Source organism: Phalacrocorax carbo, chromosome 1 (assembly GCF_963921805.1).
Source record: "Phalacrocorax carbo chromosome 1, bPhaCar2.1, whole genome shotgun sequence".
NCBI lineage: Eukaryota > Metazoa > Chordata > Aves > Suliformes > Phalacrocoracidae > Phalacrocorax > Phalacrocorax carbo.
The window spans coordinates 95,805,007-95,823,712 of NC_087513.1; the positions used below are offsets into that span (position 1 = coordinate 95,805,007).

At 40.2% G+C, this 18,706-nt stretch overlaps 1 protein-coding gene across 3 annotated transcripts in view; it reads left to right on the forward strand.

Annotated features, from left to right (window-relative positions):
• Positions 1–12,453, forward strand: part of ALCAM (activated leukocyte cell adhesion molecule) — a 120,539-nt gene extending 108,086 nt beyond the window's left edge. The window contains exons 12-17 of one of the 3 annotated variants that reach the window (XM_064467841.1): positions 1,286–1,414; positions 2,147–2,185; positions 2,467–2,584; positions 4,503–4,559; positions 9,265–9,385; positions 11,085–12,453. In XM_064467841.1, coding sequence (XP_064323911.1) covers positions 1,286–1,414; positions 2,147–2,185; positions 2,467–2,584; positions 4,503–4,559; positions 9,265–9,352 — 431 coding nt within the window. In that variant the 3' untranslated portion in view covers positions 9,353–9,385; positions 11,085–12,453. The remainder of the gene's footprint in view (positions 1–1,285; positions 1,415–2,146; positions 2,186–2,466; positions 2,585–4,502; positions 4,560–9,264; positions 9,386–11,084) is intronic. The other 2 variants (XM_064467831.1, XM_064467847.1) reach the window with 2 other exon arrangements.
• The last annotated feature ends 6,253 nt before the right edge of the window (positions 12,454–18,706 follow it).

The window sequence follows — 18,706 nt, forward strand, 5'->3', positions numbered from 1 at the left end:
TTTTGAATAGAGCAGGTGAAGGCACGGAAGATCCACTGGCTACAAGCTGAAGCTGGAAGGAAAAAGAAAAGTTTACAAATGAAATATACATTTTTAGGTGGGGGTACTTAGTCATTTTATCTGGGTAATGTGGCAATTTTGCCGTTGCATAAAGAATTTACAAATAATGATGGAACTATAGAACTTGTATTAGAAAGCAAAAGGGTACTTGATGGAGGCATTAACTGGGTGGAATGTAATTAAAGATGGCAAGTACAAGTCAGAAAATAGTCAATATAGTTCCTTACGTGCATTGCAGTTTTTATCCTAATTTTTGTAGTTGTTTTTGTTATACTTGTTGTTTCGCACTGGAAACAGAACCATGATGCAGTCATCCTGGGGGAGAAATAAGGAGTACCCATACGCAGCAGGAAGAATACCTGGAAAATGAGCAAGCTGACATATTTTCATGTTGATTACCAAATCACATGCAAAGTATTTTGCCTTAGCAGGAGAAATAAATGAGACATCTATACAACCAGTCAGAAACTGGAATTACAATGCACAGTGCTCCTGTAGATTTCATTACTCCATTAGGTTTTGCTGTAATCCTACAGAAATTATGTATAGCTGTCAAAATTTGTCCATTTACTTGAAGTTATAGGCCAGGAATTGTCTTGAAGCCATGTAAATGACTGAAAATCATTTTCTTTGGACATTGTATTAATCCAAGAATGATGTACAGCAAATTTAAGGAACAATTTCACTCACTATGACAGTACAGGCACTGCAGGTATTACTAAATATGTGCAGCCTGGCAAAAGAACGCATAGTGTGGAACCAACTTGGAATGCCAGAAAGTGAAAAATTTACAGTGATTATTTTCCTTATGAAGACAGGAATGAAAAACAGCGAGATGGAAAGAAATGAGAACTTAGAAGTTGGGGTTTGGGTTTTCTTTAAGAATTTTGTCCCTTTGAATATTTTTCAAGTAGTTGAAAGAAATAAAAGCAAATACAGAATGTGAACCTTCTCAAAAATGCCTCTTTATCAGTGGTCTTACAGCGTACACTGTACAAAACGTAGCTATAATTGGATATCTTCACCAAAGTGTTTTCTTGCAAATACTCACATTACCATTTAATGAAATAATGCATTATTTATATCATTATTGTTTGGAAAACTGCAATATTAGGTGAAAGTTACTTCCCTCTGAACATTTTGAATGTGTAATACAGGTAATGTACGTATTATTCTTTGCATTTTTCACAGACACTAATCTTCATTTTTTTACCTTTTCAGACAGAGGAGACCAAATATGTTAATGGAAAATTTTCCAGTAAAATTGTAATTGCTCCCGAGGAAAATGTGACTTTAACTTGCATTGCAGAAAATGAGCTAGAAAGGACTGTGACCTCCCTGAACGTCTCTGCTAGTGAGTGTCTTCTAGAGACCGTTGTAGTTTCACATAAACTACCCACACTTCACAGTCAAATGAAGAGGAGGTCTGCATAGTATTGTTGTTACTAAGATATTTAACCTTTTTGTCGTAAGTCAAGTAATTGTGAGTCCAGTCTGGATCGGTCCTACATAAAATTTATTGATAGCTTTCTGGATAAAGTCACTTAGGCTTCGTGACTGGCTAGCTATCTCGTGTATGCAATATATTACTTACTTTTGTGAATATTACAACACAATATTACAACATAATAGTACAAAAATATTGCAAAATAATACATTATTTACGAAGATTAAAGTCTGTATTCATTACTAAATTTACATAATCTTTTAGTCCCCAAATTCCAGTTTATTATTACTGGTATTCCTTGATTCAGAACAGATGTCAGCCGTACTGGACTTTTAATCAAATGTCACTTTTCAGTGATGAAAGGTGGTGAGAAGCTACAGTTTGTGGAAGGGTAGCACAGAAATGCTCAGTCAGAAATATTTCAGAGATTAGTATTACTGGTTTTGAAAAAGATTCTTCAAGTTGCTATATTATAGTTACAAAGGAAAGACTTCTGCTTAAAGGTAAGATTAATTACCTTGTTGTTTGGCAAATACTGCATTAAGTTTCAGCATTTCTGTCGTTGCTGTAAATAGGCAATTGAAAGTGATGTTCAGGTCTAACACATTTTGTCTTAATTTTAACATTTTTTCATTTCAGTAAGCATTCCAGAATACGATGAGCCAGAGGATAGAAGTGGTATGTATGCTCTTCTGTCTCTGTAACCCTTTCCGTTGATTGTCTCGGTTCAAGACCTATGTAGCATCACAGAACAATTTCCACAGTCCCTCGAAGCTGGACTTGATTTGAAATAGCTAGTGCCATATTTGACTAAGCATGTGACTTTCTTGGAGCCTTAAATGTGTTTTTAAGAGCAACGCCTACTTTTTGAAATTTTTCCTTTGTGACCCCTTTTCTTGTTTCTGATGGAAATTCTTTAGAAATGGTGTCACCTCATTAACTTTTCTTCTTTGCTTCAGATGACAATAGCGAAAAGGTTAATGACCAGGCAAAGCTAATAGTGGGGATTGTAGTCGGTCTTCTGCTGGCTGCTCTGGTTGCAGGTGTTGTCTACTGGCTCTATGTGAAGAAATCAAAGTAAGAATTTATGGAAAACTTGATACTAATTGAAAAATGAAATCATAAGTGGAAATGTATGTTCACCTGTTTTCCTTCCTGCAGCATTCCAGTAGTCTGAGTGGGGAAAAGCTGTTACAGTAGGTGGATTTAATAGAGAAAGGAAACCTGGTACCTGTGATCAGCTTGTGCTAATGCTTAACAGGACACATCTCCTGGAGGTGGGACTCCAAGACTTTTCATAGATCATCACCTGTAATGAGGTTCTGTTTTGTGACAGCCAAGTCTGTGCTGATTCTTGCGTTTAATTGTAGTACCTGCTACTTATGTTACCTCTGTGTGGCTTTTGGTACTAGAAGCTCTTCACTTAGAAGTTGAGCAGCTTGTTTGCTTTAAAAATGGATTAAATTACAGAAAAAGTCTAAACCAGCTCAGGGAGAAGAGAGATCCTTAATTCATTTGTCCATATATACTTAGAGATCTCTGAAGTAAAATTGGTAGAGATAGACCTTGCGTTGCTGAAAAAGTAGAAGCTGTCGTCCAAATGAATATGTTTTAGCCATCCTAGGCATAGACCAGGATTTGCCAGTGAGTCCTGCTTGCTTTCAAGTTTCTTTATTGTCACACAGGCTCACTTTAGAAAATAAATGGGATGTTCTCAAAAAGTAATCACATTTCTCCATCTTAAGATAGCCGTGACTATATGCCATTTGGCCTTATCCCCGTACATTGGTCTCCAGGGAGAACTGAGGGCAGGCTTGTGCTCTGAAGGGTACCTTAGAGCTGCTTCTTAACAGGAAAGATCAAGGTAGTTATGCATCACATGCACAAATCTGTACAGGTATAGAAGCAATCTTAAAGTTCAGTTGTTCTTTCTATGACCTTTCATTAAAATTAGATTAAATGAGATCTAAAATATACCAGTGGGATTTTACTATGAACAAATGTGTTTTCATTGATGTGAAAGTACAACAAGGAATTCTCCATCTGCTTCCGAATAGTCTTTTTTGGAGAATACATAAGGATTTTGCTCCAGCCATAACTGAGCAGGTTTTGGAAGTTTTTCAAAGAAAGAACTGCTATAAATTACCCAAGCACAGAACCATATTCAGATGTTACACAGGGGAAAAAAATATTTTTTGCAAAGCTTATGCTTGTTTTGGTAGAAATTAAAAAGTCCTAATAATGTTAAGCTCTTTCTCCCACACTTTGCTGCTAGTGTAATAATGTCTAGGATCATGTTCTTTTGTCTTTCCTTTTGAGTGTGAGAATGTGGACTCATGAAACTGTGATTCACTGGTTTGGGATTTTTGGAAGAGGTGGTTTGGGTATAAGGAGGGCAAAGAAAGTGATGTATCTTTTCTTGTACCATTATTTAGTGGGGAGAGCTAACAGGAATCTTAGAATATAGCATGTTCTTTGATGAGAAGAGTTTTATGACTTAAGATAACTCTTTCAGCTTCAAAGATAGGATACAGTTTATTTTAATTGGACACCACTTCTTTTCCTCATGCTCAACTTCTCTTCTACAAGCTTAGACTAAAAATTAGACCTAGAATTGATTAGACAGGTTGACTGTGAACAAAATAAAAATCCCTTTTTAGTTAAATAATAGTCGTCTTATGTGATGCATGGTTGCTGGCCTCTGGAGCATCATCATAATTGATGCATCATCACTGACAATCTCCTATTCTCAGCGTATATTTAAGTTGATCTGTTGTTATCCTCTCTGCTTTTTGCACACCATACTTGCAAGAGCAAGCAGAGTGTCAGTACCTATTCTGACAGAGTTTTCAGCATGAATTATAGCCTAGAAATCAGGGTAGACTGTGGAAAAAGCACCTTTCAATCCCTCCATCTCCATACAGGCCAAGAGTGTTACTAGTTATTTTTTGAACCCACCCTTGAACAGTAACTCACCTAATCTCTATCCCCAAAGTGACGCCAAAGGAAAGTCTGAGAAGGCAGCAGCACAGAACTTTCCAAGTCTGCCGAGGCAAGAAAAACATTACTTTTTTTTCATTATTGGTGTTGTGGTTTGTATAATCTTCTATTGTCTTGTCATCCACACTAAGTAGGAATTATACTTGTAGCCTTGGAATATATTCACAATAAATCACTTATACAGTTATTCACTGCCTCAGCTCCACTTGATGCAAAAGCTGATTATTGCCACATATTCTTTTCACTATGAATATTATCCCATAAATCAGGGACTCATCTGTATTCCACATCCCGCAACCAGCCCCCTCTTGAATAAAGAGTTGAGGCTTCCTACTCCAGCATGCTATGTTTCTCCTTCATCTGAGCAGAAGGCCAAAGACTTGTTTCCTACAGGTTTCTCCTTTCTCCAAGAAGGAATTTTTAAATTAATTTGCACCAAACAGAATATAACTTAGCACTTCAGAATCTTTCTAAAATTTTTGTCAGACCTCAGTCAAGTGAGTCTAGGACCCCCATCTTCAGCAAATCCTTCATATATGAGATTTTCACCTTGCCAGAAACAGCCGGGAGTACAGCACAAATTAAAGGTTTAGAAATAAAAGAATGCACCCAGCATCCTGTATCCCTGTTCTCTAGGCATGGAAGTTTCGCGTGTGGATTGGACCTTGGTCGCATTTTTGCTCCTTGGGTTTGGAGGTGCACAAATCTCAAGTCACGTGAAGCTAGGTCAAGGTTAAAGTGGTTCAAAATGCAGCAAAGCAGAGCACAGCAGCAGCCTTAAGATTGTTCATACTCAGAGCACACCAAACTCTTGAAATTCTTCTCAGGTCAGAGTAATCAAGAATGTTACTAGTGTCTCTGAAACTGAATGCTTGACGCATAACAGTTCTGCTTTTCTGGTGCTTCTAAGGAAACTAACATATGAATCCAAATATGGCAGGTCAAATACGTAGGAAACTTGCTGTACGTTTTGAACAAACTCAGCATTTGTGTTGGTTTTTGTGCAATTCCCATCTCTGAAAGTGTCACTTCATGTCACACAACTACAACAAAAGTGGCACAAATTAAAGAATGGTCACTCGTTTCCAAACTGGAATGTTTTTCTAATATCTCAGCCTTTTTTTCCTACTGATGGACATTTGAAAATAATTACCTGTCATTATCGCAAGCTTGGGCAACAAGGACAAAAGCACTGCAGTTTTCCTTCCTTAAACAGTATTGAGGGTGAGGACTAGGCTTGCGAGATTAAAAGAAATCAGAAATTAAAACCTGACAACAATGCTTGAGTCATCTATGTGCAGGCAAAACATTTGAGATGGAAAATGGTCTTTGTATTAAAAACAATGCTATGAACATTATCTAAACAAAATCCCTGAAAACAACAGCCCCTCAGCGCGCGTGCACACGCACACTCCAAAGGAAATTAAAAACCTCACTTTGGTACTACTTACAGAGATATTTTGATTAGGATTCCCTGCGGATAATTATTTTCCTGAAGAGCAAGCATATAAAATATGACTCATAATTTTAGCAAGAGCTAAGAATGATCCATGTTTTACAAATGAATTAAAAAAACCAGTGTAGAGACACAAGTAAAATCATATTCATACAAGTCAATTCTCACTCTTCAGAACGATGGGGCCAGAGCATGCTAAGGTGCAGGCTTTGTTTGTGGAACCATAGATAAAGTGTGTGAGACAGCCTGGGCAAAGTGGGCTGTCTTGCCCTTTTCAGCAAATCCTCTGGAATATTTGCACCCATCCGGACTGTGTTGCCCAGCTGCTCAGATATCATTGGGAAGTTGCTCTTGAGTTGCAAATGGAGCAAGCTGACAGTAGTTAATGCACAAAAAAAGTAAGGGACAACTGTTGTTGAATGTTAAGCTGACAAAGGACCGTTTGTCCTGTGCCTCAAGTCACCTCAGGAAGCGATGGAAACCCATGTTTTGAGCCGTTCCTCTGTTACAGACCCAGGCCACGTCTGTCGGGCCCTGAGGTTTGGTGCCATGCCAGGGTCGCCTATTCCTCTGCTGCTGGCAGAGCACAGCCAGTGGATCACACTGCTGCAACTCAGTGCAAAATTCCTCCTCTGTCTCTTAATAACGCTGTTTAGATAGCACTAAAAAAGGCAGCAGTATTGCTTGTGCTGAGCTGGTGAATCCGCCTATATATCAGTATTTGGGGAACAAAAAAGAAGAAAAAAGTCAGCAAGATCACCGAACCACCAGCATTAAGCTGCTGTATTTCAGTCTTGGGCACTGAGAATCGAAATCCATCTGATTGTCAGACATTAAAAACTACTGCTGCTCTCATTTCAAGCAAGTGGTATATACCATCCTTCAAAAGAGTTCTTGGTCGCCTGCCTTATAAATCTCCCTTTTTCACCCATTTTTCTTTAGGAAAATGGAGGTGACTTTTAGTGAACAGGGGCATAGTTTCATTGAATCCAGAACTAAAATAGAACACTTTAAAAATCAAAACCTGATCTCATTGCAGAACCTGCTGGGTTTAGTCACTGACCAATATTAACCAAAAGACCAGTAATGCTAGCTAGAGTTACCTCTGCTGTTAGTGTCAGGGCATATGAAATCCAGTCTGCTTTGGGCACTGTAAAACTCTTGATAAGAGGCAAAAAAAAACCCCAAGATCACACTGAGCCATGCCAATAGTCCATCCAGTTGGCTCCCTTGTTTCCAACCACAGACATAAGCGGTTACACGAGGGCAGACGTGCATATACTGCTTTCTTGCCTCCAACTCATTGCAGCTCAGGTAATTGCCTGAGTCCAGATTCTTTGGCTTTTCATCTCTTTCCCTACTGTCTCCAATTTTGTAAGGCTTCTTTATGGAAAAGGTTCATTAGCCACATGACGAGCCAAATCCTGTGCTCTACCCAAAACAAACTTTTTTTTTTTACAGTTTAAAAAGAAGGTTTTTAATTTTTTAAGGGATTTGTTTGTTTGAGGATTTGAGCTTTTTACTAGGATTAAAGAGATTTGTTAAAGGTTAAGATCACAGAAGGCCAATCTCTACCAAAGCACTGAATTTTCTTCTTCATTGCATCTTATATCCTTTCCTTCTGTGCACATCACGTGTTTCAGGTTTTGAATACCAGAAGAAAGTAGGAAGTTACTGCACAGTAGAAATTTACCAGTGTAGAACAAGTTACTTTGTGACATAATCTCAACGTCTGAAAAATTAAACTTGTCTGTGATAAGCAGAAGTTTGGATCTTTGCAGTAAGTGGGTTTTCAGCACAGAAACCTTGCTGTCAACCCCACAAACGTAACAGAGGCACTCTAAAACCAATAGTAAAAGGTGAATGCAGCTTTGAAGCACCAAGACTTATAGCCGCTCAGGAAATAACCTACTCTAAAACCAAAAAGATTTTAGAAAGGTCCCATTCAGTGTATTAGGTGGGATTTTTGGGCCCGGAATCCCGTGCCCCCCGGCCCTCCACCTCACACGCTGCTCCCCAGCCCAGAGAGCAGCATTTCAGCAGCACTCCCGGAGGCATCGAGGGTTAGGTGCACCCTCTCAGGTGCTCTTCTGAGACAAGAACTAAACTGTACTCTCTTAACAGTACTGTTCAAGGCTAATTCCAGCTCATGGCACATGTAGTGCTTAGCCACTGCTGGCGGCCTTTGCTCAGATGGAGGATGTGCACAGAAACACTCCACTAGCAAATATTTGGATCAGTGGTTTTGGGAGGTACATACCTGCATGGTGTCAGCGTGACATGTCACACTAGCTTGCTAACCTGTGTCTTCATTGTATTTTGCAAGTCAGTGTCACTACGGGTCTTTACCCTGAAGCAAGGGTGAGCATATGCACGCATCTGTCACAACAGAGGTTACTTTTCTGTAGGGGAAACAAATTATCCATAGAGAAAATGCGTATACAATAATCTGCTTTGACACAAGGGATTTACTTTGTCCCACTCAAACACATTTGCCCATTTACATTGTAAAAATTGCGGCCTTCAAAATGTTATCGCAGCGCTGCAGGAATCTCTCACCTTGGCAGACAGTGAGGCTTCTCACACATTAAATGAATGGCTTAGTGGTTTTATTGTGCTAAGCTAAACTAAGCACTTAACTCATTAATTCATCTCCTCTACTTGCATTAAGGAAGACCTGCTATTTTAAATGAGGCATACCTCTTTTTTTTTCCTTCCCCCCCGCCCCCCCCCCCCCCCCCCCCCCCAAACATTTACACAATCTCTTCTTTACCCAAAGCTTGTCAGTCGTAGCCAGCACGGATCTGGAAGCCAGAGTGAGTTTTTTTGGTGGTGGTAGAATTTTCATTAATTTCTTCAAAGAGCTTCCGTTTGGCACGGGCTCTGAAAGTCAATTACTACAAGCACACAAAAGATTGCTGTGTTGATCAAGATATCTTAGCCTCACTTGTAACATTTTAGTACGCCTTAAAGCAAACTCTTGTTTATTGAAACAACCTACGCAATTAATTTGTCAAGAAACGTGGATCTGCACAACTGGTTTAACCTCACTAAATGTCTGTTAGCTCAGAATGATTCTGAATTCCTCCAGAAGTAAAACATGCTTATACATGGTGCTAGCTCCAGTGGGGGAACTGGTGCTATTGGTCTATTTACAGACATATGCAAGCCTATTGCTCTGCTCAGATCAGAACTGTAAGAATTTCATGTATTGCTGAGAGGGGAGGAGATGGTGTCGTTGATGTGAGGATGGAAAGAAATGCTCTAGACCTGTAAAAATGACCTCAATTTTTCATTATAGGACAGCATCAAAACATGTAGACAAAGATCTTGGAAATATAGAAGAAAACAAAAAACTAGAAGAAAACAATCATAAATCTGAAACTTAAGAGACAAAATATGTCAGTCGTCATTCCAGGTAAGTAAGTGTTTCATACTGCAGCGTTTAACATCTCTCTGTCCGCCATTTCTCTGTAGTGATCTCTGTCTAGCCATCACAGCGGCAGCCTGGAGTCTGTTGCTCCCCTTTGAGAGGCAGTGGAGTGATTTTGAGTGGTGCAGTATTAGGACACACAGACTCGAGCCCCTGGCCAGTTAAGAATTCATACCTGCACGCGCACGTATTAAAGAAGCCTGACATTTAGACATAACTTAGTACTTGGCTTTATTTTAATCCACATACTTGGGGAAGTACAAATTGGTATGATATATCACCGTGGTATACATGCGCCTGTGTATGCACGTATATGAAGAGTATGTTTAGGTATGGTTTAGAAGGTTTTGAGTTATGACTTGAAATGCTCACAAGAACCTTCTTCCCTTACTGGAAGCAACAGTTTCTAAGTCCTCAGTCAGCTTTACTCATCATCACTGCAAGAGGCGTGAAGCTTTGCTTAGACCAAAAAAACCTGTTCTTTTACTCAAGATTTCACACACTCACGCTATTATCAATTTTATCCTGGAAGAAGACACTGTATGTTAAGTTAGTAACCATGCAACGGGTGTGACGGTTTCCCAAGCTGGGATCTCTATAAAATAAACCATATACAAATGATCAGGTAGATGCAGAAGTTCTGTTGGGAGTTCCGGGAGTGTTACAAAGCACCAATAGCACCACCTGGTGCTCACATACACATACACCACTGCTGCGCTCCCCGTAGTACCCAAGGTAGGGGTTCAGGCCATTTTTCTGACCAACGAAGGCCATGTTAAATTAACGCTGTTCTAGCGCAAGAGTGTGGAAACCAGCTAAGCGTACTGAGGTTTCTTGAGTTGGTCATCAACTGCTCTTAACAACGAGAGTGGCAAGTGTTCAGTGGGGTGTGTTGTGAGAGTTGCCTCATTTCATTTTTAGATGAAAAAATTTCTCCTTCAAATAAAGACAGCTCTCCTTATTAACGATTTCAGTATGCTAGTATTGTCTGAAATTCTGAAGTACAAGGCGCTACTTTTGCACTAAGTGTTCAGAATTCACTAGGTAGAACGATTATATAGTATATGAAGAGGTGGAGCGTTGCTGTATGCTCTTTGCTAGCAACGTCACTGTTTTACTAGTTTGAAAGAGGGAATTGGGAGTACCAAAATTATGCCCTATAAACGATTTAGAAGTGGAATATTAATTTGGATCTTGAAAATGTTGCAGTGTAAACACCCAGCATTTCTACTGCAATTCTATGAGAAAATTCTGTAATCTTTGTGGTTAGGGCTTGCTTTGTATTTTTTTTTTTTCCTTCTAGATCTGGTACCTTCTGCAGTTTTGCAATATTGAGGTGATTAGATGGAGCTGAAATTAGCTGAGGGTATTTACTGAACACAGGAGCTCAAATATCATCCTGTGCCTTCAGTGCAGTCTTTTACTCTAATTACTTTATTTCTTCAGATCAGTAGATCTACATAAAAGAAAGCTTATCCATAAATCCATTACTTACCAGATAACCTTGTTGGATTTACTGGAACAATATTGCAACAGCTATTCTTACCGGGAAAGAAAGTGTTCTCGTCATTGAACGGCAGAAGAAAGTACTATTCACGTAGCTCTTTATGCGAAGGTTAGATACCGAGTAGTTATTTTGGTTACCATATTTCAAAATGTTTAACTGGCTTTGTCTTTCATATTTTCAGAGAATACATATAGACCAATTGAAGCATGAACGTGGATTGTATTTAAACATATACAAAGAAGTGACAGCTATTCATGGTTCAAGTATTAAACAGATCATACTACCAAGTTTTCAAAGGGATTTTAGACACAATTATATCAAGCTAAAAAAAAAACCCACCACAAACTAATTTTGGCAACAGCCATGGTAATAGGTCACCATGTTGTGTTCTGTTCGAAATATTTTTTGGTAAATGTCTGCACTGAAGATTTCTTTTTGTTTGCCTTTATGTAAATTTTTTACGTAGCTATTTTTATACACTGTAAGGCTTTGTTCTGGGAGTTGCTGTTAATCTGATGTATAGTGTAATGGTTTTATTTCAGTTGTTTTTATGACACCCTTTGAGCAGGTACATGTCTAATTCTGATTGTTATCGGTGAAGCCTCTGCTTTGTAGCAAGTACCTAGAGTGTAAGATTGTCTTAAAGGAAAACGTCGAGCTCCTTTTCTGTTCCGTGAAATCACAGTAAAGGGGAAGGTTGACAGCTGTGACAAGGATAAACTAAATTGTTAATAAAAGCGAACACTTTAAAAACCACGCAAAGGTAAACAGCCAGAAAGGATAAAGAGTTTCCACAGAGAAGGCTGGCTATGGAGCAAGGAACACAATGAGAAGTTCCTAGCCTGTGTACAGACGGTGGCTAATAATGCCTTTCTTCTAGAGCAAATCACACATTTTATTGATACGTTATCAGTCGTCTCTCATGTTAGAATTAGGATAAGGAACTGGAATAAATCGGGATTAATCTTGATTCCTTTATGTTATCCGCTGCCTTAAAGTACTGTACCTTTTCTTCGTTTCAAAAAAGATACCAGTCAGAATTGGAAACTTTTTTCAAAAAGCGGTCATATCAAAGCTGCATTTTTTTCCCCACAAAAATGGAAAATATATATATATATTTTTTGTGTGTTTTTGTTAACTATGCTACAGATATTGAATGCACCTTGAGATAATTTTAGTGTTTTTAACTGGTACCTAATTTATCAAACAGTACATATAATTGTAACAATGAAATGTCTATGTATCTTCAGTTACATTCAAGTTTGTAACTTTATAAACATGTTTTATGCTTGAGAGGGAATTTTTAGAATGGTACTGATGAGAAAACATTTTAGGGTAAATGGCCAATAGGAGGTTGTGCTAAAGGGAGAGAAGCTTCATCTTGTGCGGAAGGTGAGTTTCTGGAAGAAAGTAACAGGCGGCTTTGATGGGGAGGAACAGCAGAGCAAGCAGAACATCAGGTTTCCATTTACAAATATCCAGGGAAAAAGTAAGTTTTTATAGACTGGTAGGCATAAATAAATAAATAAATAAATAAATAAAAAGAAAAAGATGGACGTTAGGAAATGTATTTTGCCACTTTTGCATTATCTAGGGGGAAGAAAACACTGTTACTTGTAAATTTGTAAAATGTTACATGTCTGGGCAGTAGTGACTGATGTCTTAATAAAAGCTTCCTGTAGTGCATTGGCATGGATTAAATACATAAGATGTCCTATAAACTCTATGCTGTACAAAATATTAGAGGGAAATCCTGTTACATGCCTCTAAACTTTGATTTGTTACTGGTTTATTTGGCAAAAAGGGAAAAATTATGATCTTGGTCAATATTTAAACCAAAGTAAAATGGGGGAAAAAAAACCAAAGTGATTTGTTTTGCATGGCTAAGCCATTCTGTTATCTCTGTAAATATTGTGATTTTTTTTTTCTTTTTAGAATTTTGTTAAAAAAATTCTAAAATTTTTAAACACCTGTTTTTCCAAAATAAAACGTGGACACACAGAAAAGTTACTTTATATACAAATATATCTTTTTCTTTTGGTGCGAGAACACTGCCAAGTGATATCACGTTTTTAAAGAAAACAAAACCGACGCAGTGGGCGTGACTCTGAACAGGAGAAGCTGTAACGGAGTCCTGTGAAGGAGCGTGCAAACATCACCTGTCTTTGTTTATAGCACTACAAATAGTTCTTAAATGCAGAGAAGAAACCTCCAAAGACCATAAGGGAAAGCATAGGGAAGGGCTGAAAATTCTCATACCGCTGTCTGGGGAATACAGGGGAGAGGAGAAGAAGAAAAAAAAAAAGTCCTTCAACTTCCACAGCTATGAAAAGGGAATAAATCCGACTCCTCGCCTTTTGAGATTCTGCTAGATCTCCTATGCACTTTAAGTCGTCAATCCTAGGAGCCGGGTTTTTCACCGCTCCGACTTCACTGTAGGCACGTTTCAAGAACCAAGAGCGCAAAAGAATTAATGTTTCTATCCATGCCTAAACAACAATAAAACTGAAGTATGTCTTCACTCGCTTGTCTGAAATCTCCGTTTACAAGAGCACGTACGGACACGAGGGAGGGCGCTCACCCAGAGCTCGCGCTGTTGCCGACTCTGATCCTGCAAATGCGCCTCCCTAGAGTCTGGCTGGGACGAAAAGTCCCGCGGAGCCCGAGGGGCTCGGTGTGGGTGTGTGGGCCTTCTTGTAGACTAGAGAGCACGGGCGCTCGTGCGGAGGAAAGCACGTGCCTGGCAGGCACGTGAAACCTTCCAGAAGGCCATCATGCGGGTCTCTACTTGTGACCTGGTTAAAAAAATACCCTAGCAATGTGTCTTAGGGGGCCCGTTCAAATCTGGTTTCGTACGCCACTCCGGAGTTCACCTTCACTTTGCTACACACAGGAAGGAAAAAGAAACCCTGCTTACAAACGGTTTAAAATCAGGGCAAGGGGGAGCGGGCGAGAGCTGATCCTCTTGTTTTAAGGCTGGGAAGTTAAGGGAGTGTGTGGTGCCTGTCCGTGGCTGTACAGGAAACTGCCACTGAGTTTGGCACCAACCAGCAGGTGTGCCTGCACGCGGCGAAGGCAGCGTCGTGCAAAAACACCCCACGGGCTTCCCCAGCAGCTCTGTAAGTCCTTCCCCAGAAGCAGTAAATCCAGAATGACAGCTGTACTGCAGTGGATATAAACCACTATTAAAACGCTCACACAGAAACATGATAATGGTGCGGCCAGAAGGTGAGGCCCTCTGGGAAAAACAAAAAGAAAGAAAAGCGTACGTAGGGCCAATGCGGCAAAAGGCAACGCATCAGGGACCTCCTGTTCTGGTTCCAAGGGCTACCGAACGGCCTCCCGTTCTAGGGCTGTAGCGCACCGCCAGGCACTGCCCTGCTGGGGCTCACGGCTGGTCAGAGCCTTCGCTAGCGTTCGATGCTTGCCAGTAAAACCAGCCATCCACGCCTGGTCACCTGTAGGTTAGCCATGACTTGCCAGCATCAACCCAGCGCTACAGGTGGTTTAGGCAATATGTTACACCTTTTCCTGGACAGAGAGTTTTCATTCTGTCGTGCTTTGAAATACATTTACAACTAAGTAAACTCTATAGCGGTTATTACGTGAGCATTATGAGATCCTAACGTGAGTCTCAGCCGTATTGGTACCAGCCCATAGAGACAGACAAAGCAAGAATAAATGTAAATTTGTTGTCTTGGTTTTTTCTTTATGATAAATTTCATCAGGGAGCATCCGATACTCACCTAATATCCTCAGCTGCTGGCTGTTAGAGTTAAATCTGATTTATTTGTAGTACCACATGTGGCTGGATACCTTCCTGTTGACTTCATGTTTAGACAGCCATATGTATGTAATTATCTCAGCTAAGATTAAGCAGCGCCATATGAAATGAGATCATGACCTCCTGTGTCAACCACATCTGTGCAAATGGTTTCTGGGCTCTGTTTTGACGAGCATGTGTCTCCATCCAGGTGGCTGTTTCCAAGAATTGCCCAATACAGGTTTTTTTCACACAGATTTTTTCCTCCAGGCAGAAGATGATGGAGGGAACACAGGAGATGCATAACTTCTAGTTACGTGCTTCTCCTAACCCCTGAAGGGCTCTCACGCTCCTTTGGAACAGGGTAGCATCCTCAAGCTGGCATAATTCAGTGCTGAGCAAGGCTGACTTCAGCCTTCCCTCACCGTGGCCTGCCAGCGAGGGAGGGCACCGCCGTATTACAGCGGGAGGGTAGGAAGGGGGGGTGGACAGGTGGCAGACAAACCAACCACCACACTCACACCCTCACCTTAGCTGTGTGCGCTTCACGTGTAATGCAGCACACACGTTTAATAACGGTGTGCTACATTTCAAATTATCAGAGACTCAGAAACTAAGCTTATTACTTATTATCTAATTATGTCAAAGTCAATTTTTAAAATAAGACTAACTCCAGCCACCCAGCCACTCACAATTCTTTACATGTCCTGTAATTCATACATTTTTCTCATTTGCATTCCAAATAGAGACATTTATTCTGTTAGCAGCAAGGCATTCACTCTGATGTAATAATGAATTTCAGCTTGAAAAGGCTGATAAATTATTAGGAAATTTTGTTCCTTGGTGAGAAAACAGTAATGTACCTCCCTCATCATATGTGCCCCCCCCCCCCCCAACATTCTGTCGGTTCTCATGTTCCACCTGGTGATACAGCTAAGGCTTCCGTCGTCCTCCGTTTCCTGCCATAGTGCTCGTTTTCACATCTCCTGGTCGGTATAGGTTGAGCCTCTGCTGCCCTCGCCATTATTTGTTTATTTGTAGACACTGAGTTCAGAAACACCTTGAGATAAACACCAGCGGCGTAACACAACTGTAAACATCAAATGGGCTGTGAAACAGGAAGAAAAATAGGAACATACCCAACTTCCCCTGCTTGGCCGTCTACATGGTCATGTCCATCGAGTCCCCTGAGGTTTCCCCATTTTGGAAAAACTGCACAAAATCTAATCCCCGCTACAAAGGCTCAGCAGTAACACCGTAACGTACACCTATGGCACCAACACGCCTAAGCCTTTTACACCTTTTTTTTTTTTTTTTTTTTTGTAAACCCTTTTCCTGCTACTCATACAACTAGAAAGATAGTTAAATAAATAACAGAAGGCATCTTTGTACTGGAATGCCAGCACAAGGCTTATGTTTAAGGATGTGGTCTTCTTTCATACATTTTAGTCCATGTAGTTGTGACGCAGGGATTTATTGCATATTACCCAGCCCTGGATTCAAAAAGCGCAGCGGGAAGACAATAACATGCTATTGCTCTACGGAGTAAAAGGTTAAATTCTTTTTAAAAGTAGCCATTTCCACCCATGCACTTTGGCTAGGAAGAAGGAGCCCCTCTTTCAACACAAACCTACATTCACCCTCCTTCAGAAAAACTCTCTGTATAATAAAGCTGATATTAACAGAGGCCGACTGCAAATCCGGACTAGGAGCAATGCTTCCCGCAGCTCAAACTCACATCAGCCTCATCCTTTTTTCCCCCTGAGCTTCTCACCGGAGCAGTCGAGTAACCACCTGCATTGGTACATCACTGATGACAACTTGTTTTCTCAAGAGCTACAAAGCGAATACAAATTCAGAGTGTGTTGTCAGTGTTCAATACTGTTTACACACCAGATCCAAGATTTCATTAATATTTGCATCTGTCACAAGAAGAGCTAGTCTAGCATGGACAACAGAATACATTTAAAAGGAAGAACATAATTGAATCTAAATCCAGGAAATTAAATGAATTAAAGAATGAAATAAAGCCTCATATAGACAAAACATTTCCACAAATCCACTTTTAGTGATGGTGATATAAAAGCTCTCTCTGTTTTTATTACTCCAAATAAAGAAAGATCACACTCATTTCCGTGAATTTAGGAAAGTGAGCACACACAAGAAACGCAACTGGCCAAAGTGACTGCGCTTACTAAACAGAAAGAAATAGGTTATGGAAATAGGATATGGAAATCAGATCAGACAGACTTTCTCATAAAATTAGAGTTAGCAAGATTACCAGTGTGTGGAATAAGGTAGTTTCAATTCTACGTGCAATGTCTTTCTAATCCCCACTTGCTGTACATCGAAGTAATCCATTTTGCTGTGCAGGCTGGGTTTGCTGCGTGTCTGCCACACAGTGCTGGGTCCCAGATTTTCCTAATTCAACATACATCAGGAACAACAGTGGAAAAGCAGGTTTTTTTCACTGAAATTTTTACAAATATTATAGGCAGGGGTAAGACGTGCAAGTTTGGAAACAAAAGCCGGCAGTGGTTAGAAGCTCTTGAGAAAGTAACACCCGTGGACCACCTCCTTTCACGCTGCCTCTGCTTGAAAAATCAATCGTTTGGTCCTTCAAAAGAAGGGCGAGGGAGAGAAGGGAAGAGTGAAATTGCCAGTAAATGAGACCTTTTTGTGACTTATGCTCCTTTTAGCTACAGCTAAATCTTTTTCAGGTGCAAATATATTTTTTTTTTTTAATAAAAGGCAAAAAAGGAGCTGAGATGGGACCGTTGCTGTGGTCACTGCCCTCCAAGGATGTAGTCCGTAGACAGGTGCAGTGCTCCATCCTAGTGCTAGCTCTGCTGCTCTCTCCGGAGCGTTTATTCAAACATTTGCTCTGTCCTCACTATTTATATGCTTTTCTGCTTTTACACTAGCTAAAAGGGGCTAACAGCCAGGCAGTCAGAGCTCTCCTTTATAGAGCTGCTACCCTTAGTGGCCACCTTTAGCTCCAATGGAAGAAGCTTTGTCTAACATCTCTGTACATAAGCCCCAGAGAGGGAGGAGTCTATAGTATTGGGCAGAGGTAAATTCGACAAATTAACAAATCCCTCTAGTTCCAGCTGCAGCAGGACAGAGACTGAAACACTGAAAAGTAGCGTTAACCGTTACGGACAGGGTGCAGAGAGTTGGCATCAAGCAGGGTATATTTGCTTCCAAAGTTTTAAGGAAGGTCTAATGGCCAAACCAGCAGAAGCACCTGGAGCAGAGCTTGCTGAAGCACAAATCCAGCCTCAACCTAGCAGTAGGTACCAAGAGACCTTTTTAAATGTATGCCTTTCCCCAGTCAGTACAATTCATCTCGGCGTTCAGAGGTGAACTGAGAAGAACAAACTGTCTTGTGATCTGTGAAAATAATCAGGCTGGACAGGGTAAGCCTCTTCAACTCTGCGCGATACAGTGATCAAAGCCAAACAGCTCGGCTTCCTCACTATACATAATACTGCCTTTATTATAATAATTCAGCTTTCAATGCAAAACCATTTACGTAAATTTACATGAGGAAAAGAATTCAAGTGCATTTCAAGGTATTATTAACTAATAAACCCTTCTCAAATGATACTTTAATGCACTCTGTTCTTTCATCCAACTAGATCTTGACGCAAGACACGTGTATAGTAAGTAATCCGGCATAAAAATGCATTACTCACCATCCCTAATAAATTCACTTGAAATAAGAGGCACGGCCATTTGTTGCTGGCTGGGCATATGGAAGAGGCATGGCCAAAGAAACAGTGAACGTGGCTATAGTAAACAGCACAGGAGAGAGAATTTCTAAGTGGGAGAAACAGTTTCTCTGTTTCCACCATTCTGAAGAAAGATTTGGTGTGAACGTATCACGAATAGCACACCCATTATGTATTACTGATGCTCATCCACATGGGAAGAACACTAAATTCTGCTTAATTCAAAAACTGGCACAGCGGGGCAGAGGTGGTAAGACAGAAACTGTCAGGAACCGAGATGGAACAAATAATGAAATGACTCAGAAG